Here is a 14861-nt window from a genome sequence, read left to right as displayed (position 1 = left end):
TTTGTCCCAAGTCCTCTTGCTGATCCAGTCCCAGTCTCCACTCCTCTAGCTTCTCATCCCAGCACTAGTCTCTTTACTCAGCTAGTTCTATTCTTCCCCTCCAGGCTCACTGTCTGATTCCTAGTTTGTACCCTTCCCACACCCAGCTCAAGTCTCCTTGTCCAGCCATTCTCAGTTTTTTCCTCCCAACTCTTTGTCCAATCTGTATGTCCCCTCCCCACCCACTGGCTCACAATCCTGGTCTCCCTCCCCAGACTCTTATCCAATCTCAGTCTCACACCAAACCCTTTGTGGTTCCTTTTCCAAGTCTCTTTGGCCAGCCACTCACAGGTCTCCCCAGCTCCTTGTCAGATCTGTCTCTCCCGCTACACTCCTGGCCCTGTCCTTTGCATTAGTTCATAGTCCCAGTCTCCTTGTCCACACAGCCCCAATCTCCCTCTCTCTCCCCAGCTCCACATCCAGTCTCATTGTTCTCCGCACAACAAGCCAACTGGGTCCCAGTCCCCCCATATTTCCCTCATAGGCTTCCAGTCTTTCCCCTTCCTCCAGCACCCAGGACGAGTTTCTCTCTTCCTTCTCCCGTCCCAATTTTACTAGACTCCTTGTCCCACTCTACTCCTTTTCCTCCCTCCAGCCTGGTTTCTGTCCCCAGGGGCTCATTAAGAGTACAGCAGAGACAGGCTTTCTGCTCTCAATTCCAATGCCCAGCCCCACCCTGTCCTGGAAGCAGCAATTACAGGGAAAATCCTTCTGATCCACTGCAGCCTTAGGCTCGAGCATGCTAAGGCGCTCTGTGGGGCTGGTGCATGTACAGAGGAGTCAGCACTAGAAGCTGTGATGGGTGGACCATGCTGCTAAAAATCAAATAATTCTCTACTGGGCATGTGCGAACTGCAATTTTTCAATGGCTTATAAATTTGCCAAATTTGGAAAGGTTTTGATAGGGGTGGCAAAAGGGATCCCTGATGCAAAGGCCCCCTCTCTGACTTATGTGAACTCCCTGCTTCAAAGCATGGAGGAGCTAGAGCATTTCAAAGATATCTGGATGGAAAATTTCAGCCCTAATGGTCATAGTTTGGCAAAGTTATAAGCAACCAAAAACAAGGTCTTGTAATGGGAAGTATCAGGTTACCTTAATAATAGGTGGTATCTAGCAGTCCTACCTATATTATGGTCAAATTTAAATTAGTTTTGTGATGAAATAAATTATGTTTTGGGATGAAATTGTCAAGTGACAATCAGTGACCAACGGAAAACTGCACATTGACAGTAAGAAATAATAAATAATGATACAATTAAATTAAAATAGTTTGCATCTAAAATCTTTTGTGTAAAGTGTTTAGTGAAAAAAATGACAAAAATTAAAAATCTACAGGTAGCAAAGAATTTTTATGAATTGAGTAAGGCCAGATTTCATTAACTCCCCATTTCAAATTCTACTTCCTGCTAGTGTCAGATCCAGAATCATTCCTTCTCTGTTGCTACAGAACCAGAACACTTTCCTATCATCTCTTCCCAGTCACTGGGCAGAAAACAAACAAAAGGCCCAATCCTGCAAGCTTTCCATGTGCACAACTCACCTTCAAGTTAATGGGAGTCCTATGTATAGAGTACCAACCACACCAGGCCCAGGATATTCTGTTTTCCAATGGGATGGTACATTTTACAATCTATTACACTTTCTGTTTGAATATCATTAGTCAAACCTTTAACCCTTTTACCAGAAAGTTAGAATCAGACTTGGTCACAGAAGTCTACTTTACTTTGTCTTGAAAAGACAATTAAGTGTTATTGGGGAAAAAATGTGCAAGAACTTTTAAAATGACCGTTTCATATTTGCAGACCACTATGTTTTCTTTTGATGTCGTTCAACCTTATGACCCAAGAAAAACATTCCATGTTAAAGATATAAAAGGAGATGATAAAACAAAGTATTGAGTCCATTTATGGGTAATCATTTGCTATCAATGTCTCCTTTTTTAATAAAAATTATGTCCAACATATCTAGACACTTATTTTACTTTTACATTTTAATACCAATCTTTTTTTTCAAACTGTCATTTAAATATTGTCTCTGGATAAATGTCTCCATTTTTCCATAATAAAGCCTTTGGCTCTCGCTCTCTCCCAAAATCTTTAATTTGCTTCACTGTATAAGGGATTTTATGTCTCATTCACAACCTTGCATGCTCTCTCTTTAACAGAGATACATCAGCATGCCAATGTTGTGCATCTCAACACTAACTCAGTAACATTCCTAGATACAAACACTCTCTTGGCAAAGTTTTCTTAAGGGCTGCACTTATTATGTACACCTTTACTGATACACTATCACAAAAGAAACATGGCTTTATTTCCACATTTCATTCACACAAAGGATGATTATATGGAACTACTTCCATATGGTATGTGAACAATCAAAGCCAAAAAAATGTTTTAAGTCTGCTAGTATCACAGCAATAATGCCAAGGCAAGAGTGACGTGTGTGTGTGTGTGTATTGTATTGCTTATGTGTCTGATATATTCATTTTGATAACCAAACCTACCACAATGAAAGATAACATTTAGGAGAGAGAAAACTGAGCCAAAGGAAAAAGCTTTTGTTTATCTGCTGCTCTCAAATCAAATCCTTCTTAAGAAATTGTGGCAGCAGAATGGAGAAAACAATGAGCTATGAATCTAATCCAAAGCTGTCAAAGACAATGGAGGAGTCTTTCCATTGACTTCATAAGGACTTTAGATCAGCCCCCTTCCCCCAATCCTTAGCCATGCTGCAAGATCACAAGAACTGAACTAGTATTTACTTGGACCGTTTGCCAACTATCTTACCACTACGGTTCCAAAAACCTGGAGCTCTGCTCCTATTTACAAGCTCTTTCTGTTATTATTACTAAATATACCCTGAAACTCTACTTCAATTGTCACACACTGGCCACATTCCTTAGTCTGACAAATTTACTGTGTGCTACTGAAGTGGCACAACGTGCATTTAAACCACCTGGGTTTTACTCCTACATCAGAGGTGGGCAAACTACAGCCCACGGGACCCGGCCCCTGAGTTCCTGTCCTGGGAGGCTAGCCCCCAGCCCCTCCCCCACTGTCTCCCCTCCCCTGCAGCCTCGGCACAATGCTCTGGGTGGCCGGGCAACACAGTTGCAGAGCCACAGCCTGACCCGGTGCTCTGGGCAGTGCAGCTGTAGCGCCATCGGCCACTGGTACTCCAGGAAGTGCTGTAAGGGGGCAGGGAGCAGGGGGGTTGGATAGAGGGCAAGGAAGTTGGGGGTGGTGGTCGGGGTGGGGGTGTGGATAGAGGTCGGGGCAGTCAGAGGGTGGGGAACAGGGGGGTTCAATGGGACAGGGGTCCCAGGGGGGCAGTCAGGAAGGAGAGGAGAGGTTGGATGGGGCGGCGGGGACAATCAGGGGCAGGGGTTCCGCGGGCGGTCAGGGAACAGGGAGAAGGGGTGGTTGGATAGGGCAGGGGTCCCAGGGGGCAAGTCAGGAATGAGAATGGGGGTTGGATGGGGCGGCAGGGGGCAGTCAGGGGTGCGGGTCAAGGGGTGGTCAGGGGACAGGGAACAGAGGGTGGTGGATGGGGTAGAAGTCCCGGGGGGGTGTATTAGGGGACGGGGGTGGGGATTGGATAGGGCAGGAGTCCCAGGGGAGCTGTCGGGGCAAGAAGCAGGGGAGGTCAGATAGGAGGTGAGGGCCGGGCCATGCCTGGCTGTTTGGGGAGACCAGCCCTCCATACAATTTTGGAAACCCGATGTGGCCCTCAGGCCAAAAAGTTTGCCCGCCCCTGCCCTAGACAATTCACACTGTGCAGGGGAATCTCTGCTGGTTTAAATGTGGTGTAGCCACCTCCTACACCAGCTGTCCTCCATCCCTGGCATAACAGGAGGAGATAAGACAGAGGCGGGCATGTTGGGCACAAGGCTGGAGTGGCAGGGGGCATGGTTGAACAGAGATCCGCTACACCTGATCTCCCATTACAGAGCTTATGCCAGCAACATAGAGTAGGCTTCCTGCCACTCTGACTTCCACTGGGGCTAAGAGGCTGGAGATCAGGAAGCCGCAGCCTACACCTTCTGGCTGCCACTGTTCACTATATCAGAGTTGTGCTTGGATGCAGCAGAGAATCAAAAATAGACTTTACTTAGAAATGTTGGGCCAAATTCTATTCTCAGTTACGTCCATGGCAAACCCCATGGAAGTGAAGGGAATTGGAGAAGTACAACTGAGAACAAAGTTTGGCCATACATAAAGAGGCCATATGTCTTGATTTTTCATATGAAATCCAAATGTCCTAAGAACTTGCTCGGGGACACCTGAAATGTCCTGTTTTGATTACATAAAAAACATTTGGTTTTGTAATAATTACAATTTTTCTTCCTGCTAAATTAAATAGAATTTGCTCTGTTTACTGGGGGCAACCTGTCTAGTGAAATGAGCATTCAGCACAATGAGCAGTGCATAGAGTGAAGAGAACAGTCAAATGAGCTGTTGTTTTGCTCTACTTGAACCTTAATCACACCTGTTCAATGTTTTATGATGAACACTAAATTACTTGATAAAATCCTCCACTCCAAGAAATATGCCTGTGTCACTACTGAGTCAGAAGGTAGCACTAGCAACACCAGTGCAGACAAATAAATTATGTGCTTTTGTCTTCTAGAAAAGAATTCCTTGACCCTAAAAAGTATTGCAACAAACATGTCCCTTTTAAAAATTTTGTTACATTAGCTATACATAATTGTCAAATAACATGAAATATAAATCACATTGTTCGGGAAACTCTGGCATGAAATTTTACAGCCCAGTCTACGTCATCACAATGTAATGTAATGTGCATCACCAAGAAAAACTGTAATGTATTTCAAATTATGTTCATATTTAAGCAAAATGTAATATACGAGCTATGACACAAACAGCATAAAAATATTTAGAGCTACTGCAACAGGAATTACATATGACTTTATGTACAACAGCTGTTTCCAAATCTTATTGATAGTGAACTGTTCACAGGCTGAATTACAATGATTAACCCCAAAGTGCTACAATTGGTGTCGTCCTCCAAGATGGGCAGTTACTCCACTCTTGATCATTGCTAAAATGTCTGTTCATACTTGCACTGATCTCTCCGATTTCAGAGGGGCCAGACTGTCACTCCGCCCTATGCGGCTCTGCAGGGGAGTAAGGAGCCAATAGGGCCCCATTCCAATGCATGGTATAGGATTTATCCACACTGTGAGTCGAGGAACAGTTGAGGGGAGAACAGGCTCCATGCAGCTGCTACTCACCCACTGTGAGCAAGTGGGAAGGGAGGAGGTCAGGATGGAGGCAGAGAGGGAGTTGTGAGGACTGGAGAGCAGGCAAAGCCACAGCTCTGTCCACTCAAACACCTACTACCAGAGCTGGTTGAACAGGAGAAGCAAAACATGAGCTGTGGAGAAACAGTCAGAGGGGTACCTCTGAGCCGCAAATCTTTCCTGTGGCCCCACCTGGGGCAGCACAACTACATGCCGCCCTCTACTCAATTCTAACCCAAAGGGCCCAATTCTGCCTCCTTCTCACTCTGGTAAGTACCTTAACCCATTAATAGTGTTCCTGAGATCGACAGAACCACTGGCAGGGTAAGGTACTACTCACCATGAATAAAGATGGCAGAATCTGCCGCAAAATGTACAGATTAACTCAAACATACAATAATGAGCAGACACAATCTTACTCCTAATTCTTTAAACCTTATATGTCCCGCTCCATGGACGTAGTTAACTTGCCTCTGAACCACAATTGTCTCAGAAGCTTAAAAAAGGAGTAGAGTTAACTTAAAATCCAGTCATTTTCAATCATATGCAACAATTTCCATAAGACCGTCCATAAGATGTTTCCATGATTTGAAAATGTTGCCACAGTGTCACATATATTGCAACATGAGGATACCCTATAAAATGAAAAGGAGTACTTGTGGCACCTTAGAGACTAACCAATTTATTTGAGCATAAGCTTTCGTGAGCTACAGCTCACTTCATCAGATGCATTCAGTGGAAAATACAGTGGGGAGATTTATATACATAGAGAACATGAAACAATGGGTGTTACCATACACACTGTAACCAGAGTGATCACTTAAGTTGAGCTATTACCAGCGGGGGGGGGAGGGAACCTTTTGTAGTGATAATCAACGTGGGCCAACTGCTGGAAATGGCCCAGCTTGATTATCACTACAAAAGGTTCTCCCCCCCACCGCACTGGCAATAGCTCACCTTAAGTGATCACTCTCATTACAGTGTGTATGGTAACACACATTGTTTCATGTTCTCTGTGTATATAAATCTCCCCACTGTATTTTCCACTGAATGCATCCGATGAAGTGAGCTGTAGCTCACGAAAGCTTATGCTCAAATAAATTTGTTAGTCACTAAGGTGCCACAAGTACTCCTTTTCTTTTTGCGAATACAGACTAACACAGCTGCTACTCTGAAACCTATAAAATGAGATGCATATCTTGATGGTTATTCCTGATAGAATAAATTGAATTGCTCTTAAAAAAAAAAAAAGGAGAAAAAAAGCATATCTCAAATTCTTTCCTAGCTATACTCTAATGTGTGGTATCCCTCATGGAATTTCAGTAGACTAATCTAGCACAGACTTTATATTAAGTAGCTTTGGATAACTGCAAACAAGAATATAGTGAAAAGGTCAGACTCTGCAATAGGTTGTGTTAATATATAAGCAGAAAACATAGTCAAGGATAAATCAACATAGGATCAATTTGCAACCTACTTTTTTCTGGTGAAACATGTGCCTTAGCTTGTCCCCTCACAAGCCTGCATGTTGAACCATCTCCTGCACAGATTCCACAGTTGTCTTCCTTGGCATTACTCCCAAGTTGTCGATCACAGCCTACTGCCTGCCAACATCAACACCACAGTCAGAAGGAGGGCAAAGCTATAGTAGACATGCTCAGGTTTCTGGAATTTTATTTATTATGTTATCCTTTTGATTTTATGAGCTGGCCTCATTCTTTCAAAGCATACCTTGCTTTTCAAATTTAAGCTACATAGGGTCTTAAAAGAAATTTCTATGATTTTAATGATGAGCTACAACAATCAAATACATTAAGATATCCAAGCACAGAAATACAGAAGTCACTTTTCCAGTATTTTTCCAAATGTATAAAGCTGGGTGTTATTTGCTATAACATACACGGGTCAGCTGTTACTTTGTTATTTAGAATTTGTCTTTCATCACCTGCTAAATTCAGTCTGAGAGAAGAAAATCATTTAAACAACCAAAGGTAAATATTAAAGTAGCACATTGGTTTTAGATCCATAGTTAAGAAACTCTTGGCAATTTTCATGATCTAATCTCTTGTTTTTTCAAAATTTAACTGATATGGGCCAAGATCACTAGATACATTTTTTTTCCAGTTAGTTAGTTCACATCAGCTATTTTGGATTTAGAAAACCCTAAAGGTTTCAATTCTGTTTTATTTTAGTTTATTTTGTGCCCCTGTCTCCAAACGAAACTTCTTAATGCTGATGCAAATTCTACCTATGGGAAAAAAATCTTCAGAAAAGTGAAGTGTTAAATCAGGCTCTTTGAAAAAATGTTAAATGAAAACCCTCCAAACTATAAAGCACACAGATGTTATATCTGTCCATTTTTATTTGAATCAGTTTCTTCATAAGAAATATGGGACTCAGGAGGGAAAACAGTTGAAGAGCAGTACACAGAATTTACTAAAAATGTCTATTTGTTGAAAGGGAGATCAATATTTTGTCCCACATATTTTTCACCTGAGATTTTGTACCAAGATATGTGCAGGTGGCATCAAATATTAAGTAACATGTTAAGTACTATCTTGCAGCCTTAAGCCTGCCTTGTATGACAAGCTGCTCTAAGCAAGTACCCCCCAAAGGGGCCGCTAATCCATTATGGAGAGAAATTCTTTACAAACCCAGAAGTGACAATGTGAAAAATGCTGTGGAAACTCACAACTTACAGCTAAGTTAAAACTGTGAAATTGGCCCATACGTTCCCTTTGCCATATAAAAATGCATGGAAGGGGCAAGGTTAGCTGCCAAGAAATGACACATGCTTTCCTTGGAGAATTAGGGATGGAGTCAGCACATAAAAGGCAGAGTCCTACAATTTCTGTGTAAGCCAGAGATCCATGAACATAGAAGGCCCAAATCACGCAGACAGGTACTGGAACTAGGGGTGTTGCCACACCTCCTGACTTGATGTGGTTTCCAAAATATACATGATTTACACTTTGGTTCAATGGTTCCCAGCACTCCCATTGCAAGTAGATCCATAGCCAGACATGAAGAGGTGGAGCTGCTCCATGTCTATGATTTTGTTCCCCTCTGTGCTACATGGTAGAGAGGCACAAATAGCACATTTTGCTTGGTAGTTCAGAACTGGGTAATGTGTCACAACTTGCTGAGTGGCAGGAATCTAAAGGATGTAACCAAGGAACCCTCTTGGGCTAGCCAGCTTCTACGTCCCCCCTCCCACCAAAATGGCCATCTGGGGGAACTGGAGCCTCACGGCTGGATCCTGAGTGTTGGGGACACACAGTGGTTGCCTCAACACAAATTTGGACCCCTAGACTTTTGCTTTGAAGGAGACCACAAATATTTTATTAAATAGCTGGGTAACAGATGATATTTGAGATTCTGATTACTCAGCTGTGGTTTATTGCTTAAACCAAGCAGGCCTGTTTGGCATTGCTATATAATTAATGAGTAGCAGAATCAACATTAACTTGCTTTTGAACATCAAAAAACAAGTGAAAGATAAGATACAAGAAATAAGGGAGAAGGAGCGATAAGGAAAAGGGGAAGGAAGCATTGTGAAAAAAGAGAAAAGAGGAGAGTGTAGGGAGACGCAAGCGTCTCAGGACAATACCTATTAATTTAGCATTTTACTGTTAACAAAGAAACAATCAGTGTTTCAGCGTTGTTATTCCTGTCTCCAGGAGGCTTACCAGCCTTCTCTGAATCTCAAATCCACAGCTGAAAGGAAGCAGCTCCAGAACTGGAATAAAATGATGGGAAGGCCAGAAGGCTTCTCAGAGTTACTGGACTAGATTCTGTCCTCAGAGAGATTTGCAGTCCTCCTGAGACAAAGGACAGTCCCCCTAAAGTCAGTGGCAGAATTCCACCAATTCCAAGGGATCAGGATTTGCCCCATTGGCTTCAATGGAAGGTGCATACAATTAGCTGAGTTCTGAATTAAGGTGAATGGCAAAACTAGGGTTCAGTATGAAAGGCTCAATACTGTTCCTACTTAGGTCAGTGGGAGATTTACTATTAGTCTCAAAGAGAGCTGAACTGGTGGCAGAAAAACAAAAACAAAGCAAACCCTCAACTAATCTGCAACTACAGATTGTTTATGACTACTAAATAGTATGGAGTATTTTTACACACTGTATTACACACTGTAATTTTGGGTACATTTTTGGGGGGCAACTCTTCAACTGATCAAGGCATTTTCCTTACCATTCTATGGAACATATACTCCTCTAGGTACATATGAAGTTCACTAGCAGAAAAAGGGTTATGAATATGCAAAGCAAAGAAAGCAGACTTCCAAATGCCTGCCCCTTATCCAAGGTCAGATGGTTTCTGAATTGATTTTCTCTAATCTAGACATTATTTTATATACTGTGATATATATCAAGATAGAAAGAAAAACTTAGTTAAGGTTTACCAGGAACGTGCTTACTTAAAAGGAAGTGGCTTTAGTATCATGGTAAGTACTGCTGCAGAATAATACATTTACAAGAGGAAACTTTTCTTTTTCTGCAAGTATAAAGGACTTTGGTGTGTGCTAACCTGAGAGGTTTAAACCCAGTATTAATTTAAAAAAGAAATACGTGCCAGTTTTGAGCAATTATGTACAGGTCTATAAGAGGATGCAGAACAATTTAGACAATGTTGCCCATAAACAGCTTAACACATGAAAAGTTGTAGAAGATGACAAATGCTGCCAACATCAGGACTGGGTTAAGGATTTAAAATGAATCTACCACCTTAGGTAAAAGACCGGATGTAAAATTGTACAGAGCCTAGGATGCATTTTTAACTTCCATTAAGTGCCCATCTGCATCTCTAGGTGCCTAAATATATTTGAAAATTTGGACCTTAGTCCCTTTGGAAATTTTACCTCAGGTCCATTAACTCAGAGGTAGAATCAGACTCATAACCCTCAATACTTGGTCCAGCCACTAGAGGGGGACAAAGAGCTACAGTGTGTTAATGTTTTACATTTGAATATGCTTCATAAGGCAGAGAAGGGGTATGTTCTTGAGAAGGAGGATGATCCAGTGGTCAGGGCACAGAGCTGCGACTTGGGTTCAATTTCCTTCTCCACCACAGACCTCCTGTGTGACCTTGGGCAAGTCATTTAGTCTTTTGGGGTATATCTACACGGCTATAAAAAGCCCGCAGCACCGAGCCTCAGAGTCTGGGCCAGTGGACTTGGGCTTATGGGGCATGGGCTGCGAGGCTAAAAATTGCAGTGTTTGGGCTTGTGCTGGAACCCAGACTCTGAGACCCTCCCTCCTCATGGGATATCAGAGTCCAGGCTCCACCATCAGCCTGAATTTCTACACTGCAATTTTATAGCCCTTCAGCCCGAACCCTGTGAGCCTGAGTCAACTGACCCAGGCCAGCCATGGGTCTTTTATCACAGTGTAGACATACCCTTTGGGCCTCAGTTCCTCATCTGTAAAATGGGATAACAACACTTCCCTACCTCACCAGCATGTTGTAAGGATAAATACACTAAAGGTTGTGAGGCTGAGGCTGTCAGGTACTACAGTGATGGGGGCCATCAGGGCTTGATTAACATTTGTGGGCCCAGTGCCAAATATATTTGTGGGCCCCCATGGCGATGCAGGGGCCAGGGGCAAGAGCACAGCAGGACAAAGGGAGGGAGTGGTCCCCAGAATGAGGCAGGGGCCAGGGGGAAAAGCACAGCGGGACCAGGGTGGCGGTCAGTTCCTGGAGCAAGGCAGGGGCCAGGGGAAAGCACAAGGGGGGGGCGGAGAGGATCCCCCCTCAGGGTGGCACGGAGATGGTACCTACCTCTCTCCACTGGAGCTGGATCCTTGAGAGCAGGGAGGCTGGTTGCAGTTACTCCTGTAACCAGACTTTTAGTGTCCAGTCAGCAGTGTTACTCACAAGATTACAGGTAAGTATATGTACATATTTTGCTGGATCAAGGCCTTAACGAACATGGTATATATAATAGGTCAATGTTTTCCAACGTGGATACCTGAAGTTAGCCTCTTAGATCTGTACTTTGATACCTATATAGAGCTGGCCTGAATTTCAGAGTTGCTGAGCACTAACCAATCCCACAAAAACCTGTAGAAGCTGCAGGTTGCCTGGCATCTTTGAAAGTCAGGCCACTTCTACTTGAGTGACAAAATATGCATTTTGGAGCCTAACTTTAGACACTCAGGTTTGAAAATTTTGGCCAAGGGTTTTATTGAAAAATAGTCAAAAATCACTAATTTGGGATAAAAAAGAAAAGGAGTACTTGTGGCACCTTAGAGACTAACAAATTTATTTGAGCATAAGCTTTCGTGAGAAACAATGGGTTTTATCATACACACTGTAAGGAGACCTTACACCTGCTGAAGTGAAGAAACAGACTGACAGAGCCAGAAGAGTACCCAGAAGTCACCTACTACAGGACAGGCCCAACAAAGAAAATAACAGAACGCCACTAGCCATCACCTTCAGCCCCCAACTAAAACCTCTACAACGCATCATCAAGGATCTACAACCTATCCTGAAGGACGACCCATCACTCTCACAGATCTTGGGAGACAGGCCAGTCCTTGCTTACAGACAGCCCCCCAATCTGAAGCAAATACTCACCAACAACCACATACCACACAACAGAACCACCAACCCAGGAACCTATCCTTGCAACAAAGCCCGTTGCCAACTCTGTCCACATATCTATTCAGGGGACACCATCACAGGGCCTAATCACATCAGCCACACTATCAGAGGCTCATTCACCTGCGCATCTACCAATGTGATATATGCCATCATGTGCCAGCAATGCCCCTCTGCCATGTACATTGGTCAAACTGGTCAAAGTCTCTACGTAAAAGAATGAATGGACACAAATCAGACGTCAAGAATTATAACATTCAAAAACCAGTTGGAGAACACTTCAATCTCTCTGGTCACTCGATTACAGACCTAAGAGTGGCTATCCTTCAATAAAAAAGCTTCAAAAACAGACTCCAACGAGAGACTGCTGAATTGGAATTAATTTGCAAACTGGATACAATTAACTTAGGCTTGAATAGAGACTGGGAATGGATGAGTCATTACACAAAGTAAAACTATTTCCCCATGTTATTTCTCCCCCCGACCCCACCCCACCCCCCACTGTTCCTCAGATATTCTTGTTAACTGCTGGAAATAGCCTACCTTGCTTGTCACCATGAAAGGTTTTCCTCCTTCCTCGCCCCTCCCGCTGCTGGTGATGGCTTATCTTAAGTGATCACTCTCCTTACAGTGTGTATGATAAACCCATTGTTTCATGTTCTCTGTGTGTGTATATCAATCTCCCCTCTGTTTTTTCCACCAAATGCATCCGATGAAGTGAGCTGTAGCTCACGAAAGCTTATGCTCTAATAAATTTGTTAGTCTCTAAGGTGCCACAAGTCCTCCTTTTCTTTTTGCGAATACAGACTAACATGGCTGCTACTCTGAAAACTGTAAGGAGAGTGATCACTTAAGATGAGCAGCATGGAAGGAGCGGGGGAAAGGAGGAAAACCTTTTGTGGTGATAATCAAGGTGGGCCATTTCCAGCAGTTAACAAGAACGTCTGAGGAACAGTAGGGGGTAGTTTCAAAACATTCAAAAACCAGTCCGAGAACACTTCAATCTCTCCGGTCACACAATTACAGACCTGAGAGTAGCTATCCTTCAACAAAAGAACTTCAAAAACAGACTCCAACGAGAGACTGCTGAATTGGAATTAATTTGCAAACGGGATACAATTAATTTAGGCTTGAATAGAGACTGGGAGTGGATGAGTCATTACACAAAGTAAAAAGAAAAGGAGTACTTGTGGCACCTTAGAGACTAACAAATTTATTAGAGCATAAGCTTTCGTGAGCTACAGCTCACTTCATCGGATGCGAAGTGAGCTGTAGCTCACGAAAGCTTATGCTCTAATAAATTTGTTAGTCTCTAAGGTGCCACAAGTACTCCTTTTCTTTTTGCGAATACAGACTAACACAGCTGCTACTCTGAAACCTACACAAAGTAAAACTATTTCCCCATGTTATTTCCCCTCCTCACCCCACCCCCTACTGTTCCTCAGACGTTCTTGTTAACTGCTGGAAATGGCCCACCTTGATTATCACCACAAAAGGTTTTCCTCCTTTCCACCCCGCCCCCCGCTCCTTCCTGCTGGTAATAGCTCATCTTAAGTGATCACTCTCCTTACAGTAAAAAGAAAAGGAGTACTTGTGGCACCTTAGAGACTACCACAAGTACTCCTTTTCTTTTTGCAAATACAGACTAACACGGCTGCTACTCTGAAACCTCTCCTTACAGTGTGTATGATAAAACCCATTGTTTCATGTTCTCTGTGTGTGTATATAAATCTCCCCTCTGTATTTTCCACCAAATGCATCCGATGAAGTGAGCTGTAGCTCACGAAAGCTTATGCTCAAATAAATTGGTTAGTCTCTAAGGTGCCACAAGTACTCCTTTTCTTTTTTGCGAATACAGACTAACAGGGCTGCTACTCTGAAACCTGTTAATTTGGGATAAACATTTAAAACAGGTAGTGTTATATTTTGTTTCAGGAGAGAAATTCAGTGTGGAATCCAGCAATATGCAATAATGAATTACCTTCCTCAGCTTGATACTCCATGTCAGCCATCCAGAAAGGTCTGAAGATTTTAATGATTAAGGCATTTGTTAGGGTTAATCTACCCCATATTGTTGGCTATTTACAGAGCAAAGGGATCAACTATAAATGTTATAGGCAGACTGGGAGAACATCTGCAGGCTTTCGGGGCATATTCAGAAATAATTATATTAGGTGATTTTAACATAGATTGCATAAATGAAACAAGTGACAATATAAGCTGTGTAATATAAGAATAGGGACCATATTAAATTATAAAAGAACTAACATGACATAATTATAAAAAGTGATAAAAATACTATAATGAGTGGGTTGTAAGTAAATATCCCCAAACAGATAAATTGAACTGGTACATTTTCAGAGAGAATCAGTGGCCAATATAATGTAATGTAACATAACTGGAAATTTAAAATAAAGAGAGTTTTGAGAAATCAGTGCACAGTGTATCTAATAAAGTTTTTACAATAACTGCATTGATTGGGCACCTGCGAATTTGGATAGACTGCAATTATTTTCAGAAAATGTTTCAACCAGATAATAATTTAGGGCTGTATCTGAATACATTATTTTGTTACTGTGGTTCTTAAATAAAAAGGTACTCAAAATCTATGCCGAGGACCCGATTCTCTGTTGGTATAAATAGGCAGAGTAGCACACGCTTATGCTAAAAGTGAATAGAGCCCAAATGTTCAACAGCTTTTCCAAAATTTAATATAAGCTGAATATTGTTTCAACTGAGGAAGTAGATTTAAACAAAAAACACAAACACAGGATATTTAATTTTGATTTGTGAAGGTTAACGTACAATCTTTCAAATTCAAGAATCTCCATTTTTTAAACAGATGCTTAGATTTAATTATAATGAGAAAATGGACAGGACTGGAAAGCAATAGCATTATTAATTAAGGCCCCAATCCTGCAAAGAGAACCGTTCTGG

The 14861-nt window shown here is 42.3% G+C and overlaps 1 protein-coding gene across 1 annotated transcript in view; it reads right to left on the bottom strand.

Annotated features, from left to right (window-relative positions):
- The window catches only part of ADAMTSL3 (ADAMTS like 3), a 308922-nt gene that overhangs the window by 119464 nt on the left and 174597 nt on the right, over window positions 1-14861 (bottom strand). Inside the window, 1 exon segment of the mRNA XM_038420609.2 lies at window positions 6784-6910. Coding sequence (XP_038276537.1) covers window positions 6784-6910 — 127 coding nt within the window.

The sequence above is a fragment of the Dermochelys coriacea genome, chromosome 10, assembly GCF_009764565.3.
Source record: "Dermochelys coriacea isolate rDerCor1 chromosome 10, rDerCor1.pri.v4, whole genome shotgun sequence".
NCBI lineage: Eukaryota > Metazoa > Chordata > Testudines > Dermochelyidae > Dermochelys > Dermochelys coriacea.
The sequence above is the reverse complement of the archived record's forward strand: the minus strand, read 5'-3'. Positions and strand labels throughout refer to the sequence as shown.